At 44.2% G+C, this 18,545-nt stretch overlaps 1 protein-coding gene across 2 annotated transcripts in view; it reads left to right on the top strand.

The window, feature by feature from the left end:
- The window catches only part of DCTN2 (dynactin subunit 2), a 60,714-nt gene that overhangs the window by 17,726 nt on the left and 24,443 nt on the right, over positions 1-18,545 (top strand). Inside the window, exon 3 of one of the 2 annotated variants that reach the window (XM_066614189.1) lies at positions 5,419-5,496. The exons of the other annotated variant lie outside the window; for it this stretch is intronic. Within the exon in view, the coding sequence (XP_066470286.1) occupies positions 5,419-5,496 (78 nt within the window). The remainder of the gene's footprint in view (positions 1-5,418; positions 5,497-18,545) is intronic. 2 annotated transcript variants of the gene reach the window in all.

The following is an 18,545-nucleotide window of genomic DNA, read 5'->3' as shown; positions in this document are numbered from 1 at the left end:
CAAGCAGACCACTTTGATTGGAGATGACATGTAGGTTTAGTCACATAAATGATTCACTTACTCAGTGAAAGTAGGTCAGTGCTTGGGGGGGAGTTGTGTGGAGTCTCTTTTGCAGGATTCACTGCTGAATAACCATACGGGGAAAGGCAGCCCTGTGGAACAGGCAACTTTTTCCCAGCATGGCTGTGTGGGTGGAGTGTTGAATGAAAAGAGTTCTTCTTGACAGTGGAGTTATTTAGAAGGCCGCTTCCTGTTATTTGCTGAAGCTAAAGCATTGGCATTCTGCAGTTTTGGAACATCTACAAAAAAAAAAATGACAAAAATATAACTTTATTATTAAGCAGGTTTCTAAAGAGTTTGAAAGGTCCACCTCTCTGTCTACCCCTTTGTTTTCTCTGCAGTTCCCTGTTACGCCTCCATTCCCAGGCCCAGGGGCTTTATACTTAGCTGTTTTATCCTCCTGTTCTGTTAATGTTTTCAGCACTGCTGGCATTTTATTGTAGAAGTAAAGAAATTCTTGTCCCAAGGAGCTTATAATCTAGATTTTAACAGTGTGGAGGCAACTGGACGAAGGGATAGGAGGGCAACTCAAATGAGACAAATGTGAGCAAGTAAAGTGAGAGGCAGCTCCATGTAGGTATTGATCATGATGAAATAATGTTTTTGTTTCTGTTTCAGTCACTGGGCTTTAAAGCTGATTTTTTTTTAAGGCTGCAGCCTAGTGCACCCTTGCCTGGGACTAAGTCCCATTGAAGTTGGTGGGACTCAGTTAAGGACATAGGAAGAACTTTATTGGATCAAACCAAATCTGTTTTCCTCAGTTATGAGCCAGGAAGCCCCCAAGCAATACATGAAGACAATAGGTGAGCCCTTCTGTTTCTCTCCTCTCAGTAACTGGTATGCCTCTGAACATGCAGGTTCCATGTAGCCATCATGACTAACAGTCCTTCATCTATCCTCCCTCAGTTTGCCCAGTTCTGTACAGCTGAGTTTGGATTGCCCTCTAGGTTAGATGTTTGGCAATGTCTACTTCTCTAAATTTTGCACAGGTTTATAATTGGAATCATTTGTATAGCATTTTTGAATGTTCAAAGCACTATGTGTTTATTAACAAGTTGTCTCACAATTAGCTTTTAAGAAACATATTGTTATCTTAAAACAGCTGTGTTGCAGCTGGGTACCCTGAGTCTGAGAAGGCTCACCTAAGAACATCTAATACGTTAAGGGCAAAGATTACATTTGAATCAGGAGCTTTCTGATGTGTAGCTCAGTCTCTTCAACTGAGCCACCATGACATGCTGGTGTTCTGCTTATATATATATGCTGCTTTGTTTGTTCTGCTTACAAGCTTCAAAAGGTTTTTTTTTCTTCAGCAGTGAGATCTACAGACTATGGAAATTGTAGTTATGCAGAGATTTATCACCACATAGCCCATTCCATAGTTACAGTCCGTAGTTCTCCATCCTTCCTAGAACTTTAACTAGTTAAGACAGTGTTTGAATACCTGGTGAGAACTGAAAATAATCTCTTAGCTCTTCTAGTTCAGCAATGCCATGTTTGCTACTTTGAGAAACATTGTTTGTCCTGTTGAGGTGGAAATTATGCATCAATCTTCTGGTTTGTATAGGAGTTGCAGACGTCTAAGAAGTTGGAAAAATACTCCTTTAGTGCCAGATTGTTGAATGTCCTGAAGGTACTGGTGGCCCTGTGACACCTTGACCCACCCACTGATGATATACTATGCGCTACCATTGTCACCAGTATTGAGAGTTCCCAAGTTCTTTTAGCCAGGAGAGCCCTCTACTGAGCATGGACCCTTGGAGAGTGCCCTACCTGACTAACCCCTGACCTCTTAGTTAGACCAACTCCTCTTACACCAACTCCTTCCTCTTAGTTAGGAGAATGCCTTTAAAATCTGCATTTTTTTTTTTAATTTGAGGCAATCACTTGGGCTTTTTCTATTGAGGAATGCCTGTAAAAAAACTATTGGTTCTGAATGCAAACATTTATATTTCACTGTTTTTCCATAAATATTCTTTTGTGGAGAAAATAATGTGGGGCTCAAATCAACCCTTAATGTGAAATAAAGAACGTTTCCACAGTATTTTGGAAAGAAGTTATCTGTGACGGGGGCCTGGCACACCCACTCGCTTGGTTATTCCCCAGTGATGCTGACACATCTTTGGTCATGAGACGATGATATTTGTTTGTGTCTTAGTGCCGCATTCCTAAGATGCGGCTAGCATGAAGTGTATTGTCTGGAGATCAAAATATATCAAGGGTAGTCCTGTATTGTAAATTCTGTTGGTGGGAAACAAGACTTCAGGGGTGAAATGAATGATAGGTCCAGAGATTCTTCTGTTCAAATTGGAGGTATTCTAACAGGAAGCTGTGGGTGCCTTATTCTGGGACTCATGTCTGAGGCGGGGTTGTTCAGAGTGACACCAGAATGCTCTCCTTCTGTTGTCTGACGGATTTCATACATGCTCTTGGTGCCAAGAACATATATGATGGCCTATGCTTTTTGTATTGATTTATTGCCCATGCTATTCCTAGGAAGCATCATGGCGAAAATCCTTTCCCTTAGATGCAAAACAGCCTGTGAGTTTAAGGGTGCAATCCTAACCCTCCTAACCCCTTATGTCAGTGCTTTCCAGCACTGGCATAGCAGTGCCAATGGGACGTGTGCTGCATCCTGCAGTTGGGTGTCACTCATGGAGTCCTCAAAGTAAGGGAATGTTTGTTCCCTTACCTCAGAGCGGCATTGCCCTTATGTCACTGCTGAAAAGCACTGACATATAAGGGGTTAGGATTGCACCCTAAGCCAGCATTGTGCTTGTCCTGTGAAATGGGATTGAAATATAGTAATGGGATGTTTATGTGGCAATTATGTGCCTGCGCTCTTCAGACTAACAGGGTGCTGAAAGCTGGCAGCCACTCTTGGCGCATGTTTGGGATTACTGAGCTGCAGTGAAACTGTGCTTGATTGCTGAGGACTGACCTGAACTTTTTAGAACTGAGGCTGTAATTTACAGAACAATGCTTGTGCTCTGAGCAATCAAGCAGAATTGCCAGGTTTGAAAAAGTCAGTGTGCTCCAAGGTCTCACAATATGTAAATCTGACCTTTCAAGAAATTCACTAGTCCAACCACTGGGTTTTGTAAAAAATTACCTGCTGAATGCCCTTCTTTTCCCTGCCCCTGTACTACAATTCCCAAATGGCAGTGTGAGAATGCACATGTGTCCCACAAAGGAAGTGAGCATGCACAAACAATTAGGAGCCAATAAAGTGCTATCAAAAATAGCAGATTTTTTTCCCCCCTGAGCATTCTGTGACGACATTTTTGATAGCCAGCCCAATTTTTTGTCAAACCAAGAGGCTGCCCTTGCTAGTTGGAAGGGGAGACAACTGATTAGATCAGGGTTTGCTTGCAAGGGCTGGTTCCTTCCAACCTTGAAATGGCAGGCTGAGCCTCCCTCTGCTCCAGATGTGCTGGCAAGAAGAGCTTCAGACATTTTGTTATCTGGAGCTGCAGGTTAGGGTGTCTGTCTGTGACAAATAATGGCCCTGGAGACCCCAACGTATAGAGTAAAAAAATATTAAAATCATTGATTAAATCATGATTTTAATTGGCAAGAAGAAAAGCTCCTGATTTAAATCACTGATTTTTTTTTCTTAATCCACCCTGAAAAAGTACCGTATTTTTCGCTCCATAAGACACACCTGACCATAAGATGCACCTAGTTTTTAGGGGTGGAAAACAAGGAAAAAAATATTCTGAACCAAATAGTGTAATAAAATATTTAATAAACTATAACAGAATAACATTTGAACCATGTTAAAGTGAACAGCAGTCAACAGTGGCATTAAGAACCATTATCACTGTCATTAACAAATGGAGAGACTTAAAGATTTGAGTACTCTAGTTCTCTGGAAACCCCAAGAACTCATCATTGCTAGAGTCAGAATTTATGAAGCTCACAAAAGCAGGTGCACACAAATAGGGGATCACATTATCTTTCTGCTACAATGATGTTCTGCCAAATTCCAAACCACTGGGCCTCGTGCCCGCTTAAGGCTGATCAGTCCCCCTTGTGCAACTCAGCAGTGCAGCAAGCAAAAGTGAGTCCAGTTCCAGTCCACAGATGCCAAGTAAATCAGTCCCATCAATCAGAGTTACCAAATCAGAGTCCAGAGCCAATAAACCAAATTACAGTCCAAGGTCAGGTTCCAGGTAGCTCAGTCAAATCCATCAGGGTATCCAAGTCCAGTCACAATCCACAGTCAGATTCCAAATTCAATAAACCCAGTCAGTCTCCTCTCCTACCTCCAACCTGCACTCCTTTAAAATCCACAAACCCTTTCTGCCTCTGGTACTCCTTATATCCCTGAGGGCCCTATTGCCTTCCAGTGGCTGCAGCTGTGCAGCACACTCTGCTGGATGCCCAGGCCTTACCCTTAAAGGGGCCACTGCTGACACCACATCTACCTCCTCACCAGATCTTCCTGGATTCCAATACAAGGAGGGGGGGGGGGGAAGCAGATCTCTATACAGACCAGTGCAAAAACAGGGGAAAGGTGTGGGGGAGGGAAGATCTCTGTATAGACATCACAGCAAGACCAGTGCAAAACCCCTTCCACACAGAACCGTCAGGTGCTCACTCCCTGGGCTCCCTGGCTCTCTCCCTGGGCTCACAAGCCTGCCAGGGGCTCACTCCTAGGGATACGTGGACGGGAGAGAAGCCTGCAATTGACTCATTTCGCCTGGAGATTGACTGGTAGCTCGAGGATCGACATAATGAGCACCCCTGCTCTAGGGGCTTGCTCAGCAAGACTGCCACCCCACCCACGCTTTCCTGGGAGTGAGCCCCAGTAACTCTGAGACTTACTTCTGAGTAGACAGGAGGGCTTGCTCAGCAAGACTGCCATCCCACCCACACTTTCCTGGGAAGGCGAGCAGAGCTGGCCGGGGCCAGGGCCGGGGCCGGGGCGGAGTTTTTATTTATTTATTTATTTATTTATTTTGCAGTATTCACTCCATAAGCCGCACACACTCCCCCCCCCCCCACTTTTTGGGGGGGGGGAAAGTGCGTCTTATGGAGCGAAAAATACGGTAACTTGAGCTCCTATTTGCCTATGGACCTGTGATGTGAAAACTACTCTTGCATATCAAAAAGCATTTGATTTTTAAATTACTCACGCCTACAGTTACTTGGGTCTCATTTGTCCTCCAGATAATACTGTAAGTCTCAGGATAACCAATTTCTATCATCTTGCTCTCTTTTAATTGGCTTATAAAATTAATTTTCCCGGCTGCATAACCTGATTTAATCTCTACTGCTATAAAGACCTGAAGGGGGGATAATTAACTTTTAATTGAGAAGCCTGACTTTGCAAGATATGCCTTTTCTCAAAAGGGCTGCTGTCTACTGCTGGATGCTCATGAGAGGGGAGAAGCATCGGGCTTTCATTTTCATATGGAGACACTGACTGAGGTTTGAAATTACCTCTCTCCCTAGAATTGCTGCCACCCCTCCCCCTTTTTCATGTAAGTTCCATGTACTCTAGTTTTCCTACCGGGTGATTAAAATCACTCCCTCCTCCCTTGCACTTTTGCAGTGTCTTCCCACCCAACCAGTACAGTTAGTGATTTCTAACCCTCTTAGGATGTAACTGCTTGTCCTATCCAAGCTTTTTCAACTAGTTTTCTGACTTAAAGAATCCTCTTTCAAGGATCCTGTATCTTTAATGGAAGAGTAGCTTGTCCTACCATTGCATCCCACAGTTAAGGTGGGAGAAGTGGATCTATCTGAAACTCTCCCTTCTATAAAAAGGCATAGGAACCCTGTCCTGTACTGAATCTGGCCATCCTGGTTTGAGGTGAGTGGGATATGTGCACCCCACACACTTCAAATGCCACACGTTAGAACAAAGCTTGTAAGACAGCCTCTGTTCATAAGGGCTGCCTCATTTTTTTACAGGAGTAAACAAGAATTTGTGTGAGATCTTGAATTTTAAAAATCAGCAGGATTATAGAACACGGTCTCTTTAATTTTCTGCAGTCTTTCTAATATGAGCAGAATGCATGTCTTTGCTTAGTACTCAGCATGATACTTCACCAGAATTATAAATTCTCCCTGTCTCCTGTGGTGAACAGTCTCTGACAAATCCTTGTCCTCTGGGCTTTGAAATTCTCAGTGCCCGGAGGAGGAGACATACACTCTCCCACTCTCAGAGGTGTCCAATCATAAGGTTAGAAGCATATGCTTCCCCACCTCCACCTCATGAAGAAAAATCCTCTGGCTGCACCTAGATATCTCTGGCTATATTTAGTGGAAGAATCAAAGCCAAAGCAAGTTCCATGAGCTCTCTAGAGAGGGGCGCTTGCTCCAACCTCCTGCATGTGGGAGTTTCATTAACTGCCAGGGCTTGCAAGTCACCAACCTCAATCAGTTCTATTTTGCAGTAATCGAAACTGAAGCTGCTTTGTGCTTAACTCATTGGCACTTGTTATTATTTTGATCTCCAGACATGTGCTTAAAGAAACTGCAAAAACAGCTTAGCAGTTTGTGGGTGCTTTTTCCTCTTTCTCTTCAGATGACTTTTCCCTCTTACTTGTCAAATGCAATCTCCCAGCTGAGAACCCAGTTGCTGAAGAGTGCCTGACAACAAGAGGCCAGCCTTGAAGGTCTCTTCTTTGAGTCCCAGTGCAGTGTTGTTTGTCTGTCATCCTTAGAGGAACTGGCTAGAGAGGAATCGTATTTCTGTGTATCCCATTCCTCCATTAGTGCAGGGGTGGGCAGTTTATTTTGCCTAAGGGATGCATTAAAAAAAAAAGAAAGAAATAAGATTATAGTGAGTCAGAAAGTTGCAGCTAATTTGCACGTAATAATTGTGTTGATGTGATGCAGTTTTGCATACCAGTGTCTTGAAATGGTTAATGCTGGATCTTTCAGGAGACAAAAGCTCATTTATACATTGTAAGGGTAAGTAAGAAATTGCAACTGCCAAGGGATTGAGCATCCTTGGGCCTCTCTCTGTCTAGCCCAAAATATCAAAGAAGAGATCAAAGCTCATTTCTACCATTGATCCGGTGAGGTGGATAGAGAGGCTTCCTACCCTGTCCTCCTTCTGGAAAAGAGTAGGACTCCCCACACTAGTGGTCTTTATCCTAAGGACGTATGAGGCTGCCTTTATATTGAGACAATGCAATGTTTCATTTAGGCTAGTATTACCTACTCTGACTGGTAGCAGCTGTCCATGGTACTTTAACTGGAAATTGAACCTGGGACCTGCATGTCTCCTGGCAGAGTTAAGCAAGGAACAGCTAAATACAGCTTGATACATAGCAGCTAGGTTTGGGCATGTGACCAGTCCAAAAAGATTTGGTCAACAGACATGTCAAATCATGATGAGGTATTTTGAAAGCACTGGCTATATTCGAACAAAAAGAGATACGTTTAATTACCACATGCTAATGGCCAAAATTTCATTGTTTCATAATGTAACTTTGGGGAAAAAAATGTAATCTATGACAATTTAATATTAAATAAATGACAGATTCAATGAAGAGTTCTCCCCTTGGACTTTGGTCCTGAAATTGAAGGGTCAGCCTTCAGTTACAGAAAGGAAGATGAAGTTCTAGGTCAGCCATTGTCAACCTTTTTCAGCTCACAGCGCACTGACAAGGCACTAAAATTGTCAAGGCACACTACAGTTTTTTACTTACATTAAATTTCTACATTACAATTAATCTTAAATTAATAAAATTAATACAATTAAATCATTACATGACAAAAAAATTCACAAGAAGCTAGGAAAGGGAAGTATATGTGGTTTCTGAAAAGGAGGAAAAAATGTTCTGAAGTCATTGAAAACATTGAAAAATGTTGAGAAGAGGAGAAAGAAGTGCCAATTGCCTGCTTGTGTATTTGAGAAAAAAGAGTGCAACCAAAAGCCCAATCCTATGCATGCCTACTCAGAAGTGAGCCCTATTATAGTCAATGGGCTTACTCCCAGGAAAGTGTGGTTGGTACAGCAGCCCCAGAGCCCAATCCTGTGCATGCCTGCTCAGAAGTAAGCCCCATTGTAGTCAATGAGGCTTACTCCCAGGAAAGTGTGGATAGGATTGTGGCCCAGCACCCTTCCTCTAAAAGCCCCAAAGTGCAGGGAGGGTCGCTTTGGGGAGTTGCAGGCAAACTAGCAAGGAAAAGGGACTTTCAACTACCCTTTTCAGCCAGTCAGTCCTTAGGTTCGGGGCCTCAGCAGACTTGCTCACGATGTACCTGCTTGCCCGCTTCTGGTTCCCTCTTCTCACTCACTCCGCAGCTCCCATCTCTTGGCTCCTCCAGTCTTCTCTGGTTGCCCAATCAGCACGCAGGCAGGCAACAACCGCCTTCTGCTCAACCCTATGCATGTCTACTCAGAAGTAAGCCCCATAATAGCCAATGGGGCTTACACCCAGGAAAGTGAGGTAAGGTTGCAACCTGAATCAGGTTGCGCAGTATCAAGAGCAAGCTCCAAGTGGACTCCTCAGCTGCTGTGTGGGATGCAAAGCAGCCGCGACCAGCCCCTTTGCTGGCTGCTCCCTTCCTTGTGCTGCCTGCCACGTGAGGCTCAAAGCAGCTGCTTCTCCTGCAGGCAGGCAGGCGTGCTGCTGCTGCTGCCTCCCTCCTCTGACCCCGCGGCACACCTGAGGCAGCCTGGTGTGCCGCGGTACAGCAGTTGAAAACCGCTGTTCTAGGTGGTGGCCTTTGTTACTTTATGACTGCCTGTGTCCCTGGTGGGGCCTGCAGTTCTAGCAGGTGGCCATTAGGAGGAGCTTTGCTCTGCTACTCACTTTACTCTTGACTGTTACAGGACTAAGGGGCAAGCAGCCCTTACCACCGGCTCTTACTAACAAATGGCACCATAATAATGAATTCAAACAGAAGCTGCTGAACAGAGAAGCTGGTATTCTTGGCTTCTGGAACATATGACTGGTATGCCAACCCTCATAGTAACTCCTTCTCAGTGAGGACAAGGCTGTGGACATGCTGTGCTGGCCTCCCCATCCTCTTCCATGTGTGTTGGCTGTCGATGTAAAGGAGTTTGCTCTCTTCTTTGGACTTCTGGAACAAGTAGAAGAGGACTCAAATCTTCAAATACAAATTTTCCTTTATAAGGAAGGACAGTGCATGAATCAGCCCAGTGTCATCCTGGTTGTCTACCCAGACTGTACTGGCTTACATCTCTACCCTAATTGGTGTCTCCTTTCCAAAGACTCTGAGCAGGCATGAGCCGGTGGCAGACATCAACCTTTTACAAAGCAAAACGCAAACTCTGTCCCTGAGCTGTGTTCTTTTCCCAGTTGATGGGCATATTGTATTTATTCTGAATTAGCAACCCTCGAGTGTGAAAGTCCCAATGTGACCTCAGAAAACCTGCAGTGTGGGCTAAGGACTAGTTAATACTTGCTGCACAATCAAGCGTTAAACGTATTCCTTGACTTCACCATTTGATGCTGCTGGGATGTATTGTATGGTTGAATACTGTCCCAAAAGAGAAGCACTTCAACATGTAAAAAGCTAGCCTGTTTGTACAAAGTTGGGGTGAGGAGTTAATTTTAATCCTCCTGACATTCTAGTTTTCTGTTTGTAGGGGGGACAGGACTTTTTTCAAACGTGCAAATCTTTCCTAATCCCTTCAGCTTGAAAGTGGTACAATCTAGGAAAAGCTTTATTGCTTGAATCTGCTGGCTATGTAAAAAAGTCCTGGAAGTCATGAACATTAAAACATATGTTTGAACTGTCATTTACTTGTTTCTGATCCCTCAGTAGGTTGCGTGAGAGGTTTTTGGTGGTTATGGCCACCGTTTTTGTAAAAATATCCTTGGAACAATGAGGGCTAGAAACTCCTTCAAAAATGAAAGTTGCTGAAGTGGGGAATTCTGACAAGAGCCCTGGGATGTTCAAAAGTGCCTTTTGAATGATGTATTGCCTGCCCTCACATCAGTCTCACAGATGCTGTTCTATGCAGTATCTGAAAGTATTGAGGAAAAAAACTGGCTCTGTGCGGAACCACCTTTTGCTGTGTAAACTTAAAACTTATTGAAAAGATTAATTCAACAGCATCCAATTTAATCAGAAATACTCTAAGGCCTTTATTAGCTATTCCATTCTATTGATGAGTCAACTATTTCACAGGTGGTCTTGAAAATGTGCTGTTAAAGTTGAGTAGATTTCCTGAGATGGATCCCTTAAGCTGGTGGCAGGGGTTTTGGTTATTTTTGGATGGATGGCACAATGGCGGGGGAGCCTTCCCATGTATTTCAAGATCTCAGAAGAGCCATCCATGTCCCTCTGACCCAAATGGCAGCTGTCATCTGCTCTCTGCATTGAAAAGTTCTGCCTGTCTGGGCATAGACCGACCTGCAGCTGGAGCTGTCACTGGCACTTCAGATGGCAACTTGAAATAATGATGCTGAGACAGTTGCTTGAGTCCCTCTCTGCTGTGCTTTGGACATTGCAGTTCAGAGCTCCTGGCTGCAGAACACACAACACACACTGGATCAGGCAGTAACTGAAGTGTGTCGTAAAAGCAGGGCTTGTCTGTTACAGGAACTGCCTGCGCTCTCTACTTCAGAGTGATTTCCCACAGGTGTACTGATCACTCAAAGGGCACAGAAAATGTGTGAAGACATTGTTTCAGATCAAACCTGACAGACAGCTTTTGTATTGCCTCAAAGAAAGTGCTTTTCAGTGGCATTGCACCATGCACTCTTTCAGTGGAGATCACTGTGCATGTGTGAATCATCCGTTAGGTCAGGGCCTCATGAGACAGGGTAAGCAGTGACTTGGAAAAAACAGGGGCAGTAGGTGTGGGGGTTTTGGTACATCAACAGAGTTTTCCCCACTGTGTCATGTGCAATCCATTATTTCTTGCATTGGCTGTATGTACAAGCAAGGAGTCACAAAGGTGGTGGCTTGCAAGCTTCAGGTGCATTGGATGTGTGCACCTGAGATTTGTTTTTAAAAAAAAGGCCCTTAAAGGAATTGTAATCAATGAAACTGGTGAATTTTAACTGGCTGAGCTTTGCTCAGCCATGCCCTTGCTGTGTTGTGTCACAAGATATTAGCACAGTGTGTTGTGAGTGGGAGTGCCAGGAGATGTTTTGATGTCAGCTGGGGTTATGCCTTCTGATTGAACTGCTCCCAATTTCTAAATTAAGCTTGCCCATATTGTATTTCAGGATGGCGTCCTAGGGCCCAATCCTATCCAACTTTCCAACACTGATGCAGCCATGCCAACAGGGTGTGTGTTTCGTCCTATGGTGGTGGGGGCAGTCATGGAAGCCTCCTCAAGGTAAGGGAGCATTTATCCCCTTATCTCAGAGCTGCATTGCAGTGCTGGAAAGTTAGATAGGATTGGATCATTAGTGTACTAAAGCTGGGGCTATAGGTTGCCATAGTAGAGGAGGCTATTCCAACACCACCCAGAAGATACTTGTGTGTGTGAAGGCAAATGTAATAAATATTCTGTATATGTGTGTTTTTTATGTCATCTCTAAGGCTCTCAGAACCTTTGATCCAGCACTGTTAACAATAGCAATTCCCTCCCTTACTTTTAGCTATGCAGGCTTTTTATTTTGCAGCTGCCTCAGAGGATGCATCAAGATGTTGGAAGCTTACCTAATAATGACTGTTTTAACTTTGTTTGTATTGAACTGTTGTGCACTTTGAACTTACCTGAGTTTTCCTAATGCTCTTCCCTCCCCCCCCCCCCACCCTTCACACCACCTTGCCTGGACACTAGTTTGCACAAGTAAGACCATTACAAATGCTTCTATTTCTTTCATTATATATTTCTTCTGCATGCTTCTAGATTTATCTTTTTTGTATTTGCATGTGGATAAATCTGCACTTTTCTCAATTTTTAATTGATTCATTTTAATTTTCTGTTTTAGAACTCTGGTGGCAATGGGGGAAAAATTAGAAGGCCAGTAGGCCTTTAAATTCAAAGGTGATGAATAGATGGTTTTAATATATGTTGTGTGTGTTTCATGGTGCTGTTATTTTTTCATTGGGCTATTGCACAGAACAGAGGAAAGCAAAGAATTTGGGATGAGTTTTGTGGGGAGGGGATTAAATAAGCAGAAAGCTTTGTCTCCTTTAGGAGTACTAATTCAAGGAGAAATGAAAAGGGCAATAAAAACTGCATTAAGAGAACATATTTTTGTACTCTCAGTGTGGTTGCTGTGGCAGGATCTTGGGAGTTTGCCTAAAGTGGTGCAAATGATCTGATATTTTCAGTATAAAGGAAGCAGATAGGTTCAAGAATATCTTCAAAATCTCAGCCCTGCAAGTTGGTTTTTGAATGCCTGTGCACAACCCTGGAACAACTGAAGTGTGTATTAGAGTACCTCTGAACATGTGCAGAGTGGGTCTCCTCTCTACTCTGTAACAAGAGCCAGCCCCCCTTTTCTCCCCCAAATCTGATTTTGGTGGCAAAGTTACTAAGTTGGAAGGAGTAGTCTCAGGCTACGTGTAAAACCTTATATCACATTTTAAACATCGTGATTCTTGTAACATTCCTTATTTATGAGTCTCATTTTTATGGTGTGTTGAAATGAGAGCAATGACTTGCTAGTATTAATGTGTGACTTAGGGTGCAATCCTAACTAACTTTCCAGCACTGTCATAGCTGTGCCAGCGGGGCATGTGCTACATCCTGCAGTTGGGGGTCAGTCATGGAGGCCTCATCAAGGTAAGGCAATGTTTGTTCCCTTACCTTGGATTGCATTGCCCTTACCTCTGTGCTGGAAAGTTGGTTAGGATTGCACCCTTAGGCTCTCATGTTCCCAATGTCTTGTTCAGAGAATTGAAATTTAAGCCACTTAGTAAAGCCCAAGTTTAAAATCTGTGTTCATGCTCACACATGTGCTTATGCATGCCCACATCTCTCTCTCTCTCTCCTCTCTCTCTCCCTCCCCCTTCTCATGTTTACATTAACAAGAGTTGGCATTTATAAGCACCACCCTTAGCATTTTAGAGCCAAGTAAACATAAGTTTGAGTTTAAATGCAGATTAACACCCGTGTAAGAACAAGTCCTACCTGCTTTTAAAAACAGAAGTTATTCAAATGCCTTTGATCAGGATTTTACCTTCGTAAGGGGGGCATAGCATTGTGTGGGTGCCCACTCTTCCTTAAGAATGACACTTCCTTTGCAGGGTGTTCTGGCCATACTGTGAATCTTTTTAGGTTCTCCGACTCATATACTACAATGGCTGCCATTTCTTTTGTTCTTCTCTCCTTTCCCTCAGTTTGGGAAAACTTATACCCCTATGCCTTTTTCTATCATATAATGTAGAAAGACGACAAAAAAGGTTCTGTACAGCTACAACAGTGGCTCCCATACAACCATTATTTTTAAATTGATAGTCAACCTCAGAGATGAGCTCATCTTCCTTCACCTAAGTTCTCCAGTGCAAATTCCCCCCCCCCCCACATACACTTTCTTTATCAACTTTAAGCCATGGCATATCATTATATCTGCACTGATGTAATGCTGATCAAGGTTCTTACTCAGAATTTTACCTTGGGCTTTTAAGTAGATTTGCAAACTGGTTAAAAGGAAACCTGCTTGATATTGGTGCAGGTGTAACTATGGTTTGCATCATCAAAAGAAGGGGGAAGATTTATGTTAGGGAGGGGGCATGCTTTTACAAAGATAGCTCCCCTTTGCAAATCATAGTCCAGAAAATAGCATTGTGTTTATAGGAGGCTATAGTACTATATTGCATGCTAGAGGGTCTTTTCACTGCACCAATCTAGAATTAACCAATATCCATATGACTCAATGTGGTTGTAATGCCTAACCTGTAGTTAAGATTACCCAGTGAGCCTCTGGCTTGTAGGCATCCCTCTGCCTTTGCATCCGATTAGGTCAAGAGTGCCCAAACCCCGGCCCAGGGGTCACTTGCGGCCCTCGGACACTCCCAGTCTGTCCCACCGGGAGCCCCCAGTCTCCAGTGAGCCTCTGGCCCTCCAGAGACTTGCTGGAGCCCATGCTGGTCTGATGCAGCTGCTCTCAGCATGAGGACAACTGTTTGACCTCTTGCATGAACTATGGGATGAGGGCTTCCTCCACTGCTTGCTGTTTCACATCTGTGATGCAGCAGTGGCAGCAAAGGAAAGGCCAGCCTTGCTTTGTGCAAGGCCCTTTATAGCCCTTGTACTATTCCAAGACCTTCTTTCATTCATGTCAGTTCCATCTCTATATATTCATTTATGTAAATTTATTCAAATTTTAAATGTAAATTAATTCTTTTTTTCCCTGGCCCCCGACACAATGTCAGAAAGGAGATGTGGCCCTCCTACCAAAAAGTTTGGACACCCCTGGATTCGATGCTTCTGTTCATGGTTTATGTCAAACCATAGTTACTTGTTTCATCCCAGCTTAGGAACCTGTGGTATGTTCAGACATAGTTACCAAACCATGATATCAAACCAGGATGCGAGTTCTGATGAAATGAAAAAGTGCTGTTTGTTGCAAACTATGAACAGAAATGTTAAACTTTCTCTCCTCTCATGTGATGGGGAAGCATACGAGGACAAAATGCGCCCAAGTGTATTCGCATAGTGGTCAGCTATAGTTTAGCATTATGTCTGAACCAGGTTTCTTTTTAAATAAGATGGTGCATATAACTTGGTTTTTATAAGACAGATTCATCACAGAAGCCTAGATTTAAATCAGGAAGGATAATAAACAAGGAAGAAGGAGAGAATCAAGGTAGCAAATCAGCTGGTTTACCTATGCAAATTGGGAGCTTAAGGTGCCAAGCCTATTGAAAGTATAACAGCATGTCCTGATGTATAAGAATGAATCCTTTGGAGGAATGGGATTGGACAAGTGTAATAGAAATGTTTCTCTTGCTCACTGTGTTTCACAACTGATTGATCTATAATCTGCCTACAATATTCTCATATCAATCCATCATCAGTGCTGGAAAGACCCCAACGTTTTCCTGCAAGGGTATTGCCCTAGAATTTGATGCTGGCACTTGGGCCTTTGAAATACTGTATATATTTCCAAGCCTTGTGCAAGGCTAGCTTCTCAAAATCTGGCCTAGAACTTGAAAAATTCCCCTTTTGCAGCTTTGCGTTGCTGTAGGATCACCGCACACAAATGTATTCTTGGACAGCTATGTGTACTTTGGAGTGGGAGAAGGAGAAAGTGGAAGATACAAATGCATCAGAACAATTGCTTTCTGTGTTTGTTTGAACTTCTGTTCTGCACACTGATTCATTCAGTGGAAGCAAAAGAGGGCAGTGTCAGTTTCCTTATTGACCTGTCATTGTGTTTGTTAAGGTTTTTTTAAAAAATGGGCATGATCTAGTCAAAGTTATTCACTTTCTAGTTGTATTGACTTCAGCGGGAGAAATGCTTAAATCTATTCTGTTAAAATCAGTGGGTCTTGCTTACCTCTTGGTTGGGTTTTGCCCCTTATGATTGTCTGCTCAGTGTCCCACTGATGAAAATGGCTCCTTTCACAGCCCAGGAGATGGATGCCAGCCTCTCCTCTGTTTTCTTTGCATGTAAATCTCCACCAGAGACAACTCCTTGCTTGGTCACATGGCCCTTAATTTAGCTGCCTGTCAGCTTGCTGTTGGGGAGAAGCCTTAATGCAGGCTCTGAAGAGTTGGGAATGGAGCAAATGCAGCAGCACTGAATGCTTTGTTGAGAGCCAATATTTACTGGAAGGCTTGGGCCAAAGATGCACAGGCCAGAGTACCAAGCATCTTGGCTGTCGCATATAAAGTGCCCACCAGGTGGTACAAGGATGCTGTGGCCTGGTCATGTGATATGCTGGTTGGAAATCTTTTCTAAGGGAAAAGCCCCTTGGCACCAATGGAAGCACTGGGGAGTGTCCAGTTCACTATCCATTCCAGAGAATGTTAAACTTAAACACCCATTGAAATTGAAGAGGCCACGTGCATAAAGGCATACACGAGGTCTACTGATTTCATGTACCATGTACCCCTGGTTCATATGTGAGAAGCCAGGCAGAATACTACAAGAGAATTACCAGCAAGAGCCTCTTTTTTTCCTTTCCTTTCCTTTTCTTCAAACGTGCATGTGACTGTAGCACACCAGCAATCAGAGGCTGGTGTAGCTATTTGTTCTTCCCAACTGGCTGGCCACTATATTGCTTCCACCACCACCACCACCATCTCCTCTTCCTCCTGTTGTGAAATGTAGCGTCCCATAATCATTGCCTGCAACAAGAGGAGGTTGGGCTGCTTTCATCCCAGGGCTCTGTGTTGCAAAGCACTTCCTTTCTCTGCTTGCTTGCCTGCCTGTCTACCTGCCCCCTGCCATCACTGCAGAGAAAGTGAGTGCCTGAGATAGTGAGTGCCTGAAACAGAAGAGGAACAACCTCCTTCAATTTCAAGTAGGGTACTTTGTTCCCCAGGAGGAAGAGGGAAGGAGAAGCCAGTGGTGGTGGCAGCAACAGGGCAGCTGGTCAGGGGGGGGGGGATTCTATTTGCTGGCCTGCTACTCATGACTTTGTGAATGCTGTTTGAGCTCTTGTTTATATTCAGGCTCTTTCGGTCCCTGGTATTCAGGGACAGGCAGAACTCATCGAATGTTCGGGGAACTGCTGGCTGGTAGTGAAAGCAGCATGAGCCCCTCCCCCACCCCGTTCTCTAACCCAAGGGACTCTAAACTTTTAGCCCAGAGGGCCACATCAATATCTGTCATGGTGTCGAGGGCCAGAAAAATAAATTTTAAATAAATACATTAGAAAACCTAAGGCCTTCAGACGACCCAAAAACGTCACTTATGGTTTTTCAGGAGAATCAGGAAGTGGTGTTTTGAGGCCTTTAGAAGGCATTCTGAGGGGAGGAGCATGGCTTCCCTGGCCCGCAGAACACCCTCCAGATGCAACTGGAGCATAGCTCTGGTCACATTCAGTTGAGCGGGCCAGAGGCTTGCAGAGGTCCAGAGGCTTGCTGTGGGCTGGGGTTTGGAGACCCCTGCTCTAAACAGTTGGCTGGCTTTCCCTACTCCCTCCTGTTTAGTGCTTCCCTGCTTCCCACCTCTCTCAGTATCTAGAGAGATGGCTCCCATACAGGAAAGAATTGTGCTCCTGTAACTACATTTCCCAGACCCCTTCAGTTTGCTAATGTAGTGGTGTAGTTGTTTCAAGACCCAGCTTCCAACAGGGCTCTGAGGCAAAAGGAAAAGGGATATAGGTAGCTTGTCCCCAGCAATGGTCTCAACTGGGATTTGAACCCAGTTGTAATATGTTGGGTGCTTTGGAGAATGGGTGTTATTGTTTGGAGGCAGACTGAGGAAGGAGGAAAGAACAGCAGAGTGTTGCTGAGAGAGAACCGAGGCTTCTTTTTGCCTAAGCAGTTGGGAATCATTAGCTCATCTGCTTGAAGGCCTTTTCAACTCCTCTGAAGTTCTCACAATGCAATGCATTTATGTTTTGGAGCATTGCCTCCTGGGGGATCCTTCAATCATGAAAGGGTGTCTATGGGTAAAGAGAGCATTGCAGCGGGTACCAGTGCTGCTTCCTCCAATGCTCTGTTTCCCCTTGGTAAAGCAGGATTGAAAAGCAGCCATGATTAAAGCCACCCTGGGCAGCCATCTGCAGCTTTTGAGCTGCTTAATGTTCCATGGAAATTCAGCAGTGCCCTTTCCTCACCAGCTCTTAAGCATACCTGTGAGCAGAGAGAATGAGAAAGCAAGTGAGCAATTAAAGCGCACCCCTGCAGTTTCCTTACTTCCTTCAGTGTTTGCCTTTTTCATCCAGAGGTTTAGATACTTTTTTGGCTTAAAAACCGGAGGCATGTTTCCCCGGCTAGCGAAAAGGGAAGAGTGTACTTCCACTGGCTTTTTTCCTCCCACTCCTGCTTTCCATAATTACCTCCAGATGCCTCTTTAGAAGTCGTGGGCCTTCTCTGCATTTGATCTAGCTGAAATGGCAGCAGAAATGCAAGTCGCTTTCCCCCACATGGCAGTCTGTAAATGGGCATTGTATATGGGGAGCCCTGAGAAAGTGTGGCTTGTTTCGCCAGTGCGCCTGGTTAAGAGGGGGATGCCACTCTTGCTTGGGCTCTTTGCCGTAACTAACACTCTGGCCGCCTTGCCTGCCACTTGCTATATTATTCCATGTGGGCAAGCACAGCAACTTAACCTAACCTTTCCCTGCAGCCATTTAACCCAATAACCACCTGGCCACTTTGCATGGTATGTGGGCAAGCATAACTTCATTATTTCCCTTCTCAAGAAACCCCCTTTGCTGCGGCCTACCGAGAGGTCCCATCAAAGGAGCTGGAACTGTTTTAAACAGGGAGGATGTGGAGCTCAGCAGAGGTGGGTTTTCTTGTGCAGCAAATATGTTTGAACTTTTGGTGTGTAGTGCATGTGACAACCTTCTAATACAATTTTTGTCTTTTCTACCTCTCTTTTCCCCCATTCTTCCCCTCCCTTAATTTTTTCTCCTTCTGCCTTTTTCCATCTCTGGTGGAAACGCAAGGAGCTGGTAAGAAG

Source organism: Tiliqua scincoides, chromosome 2, assembly GCF_035046505.1.
Source record: "Tiliqua scincoides isolate rTilSci1 chromosome 2, rTilSci1.hap2, whole genome shotgun sequence".
NCBI lineage: Eukaryota > Metazoa > Chordata > Lepidosauria > Squamata > Scincidae > Tiliqua > Tiliqua scincoides.
Note: the sequence above shows the minus strand (reverse complement) of the source record. Positions and strands in the feature narration are given on the sequence as shown.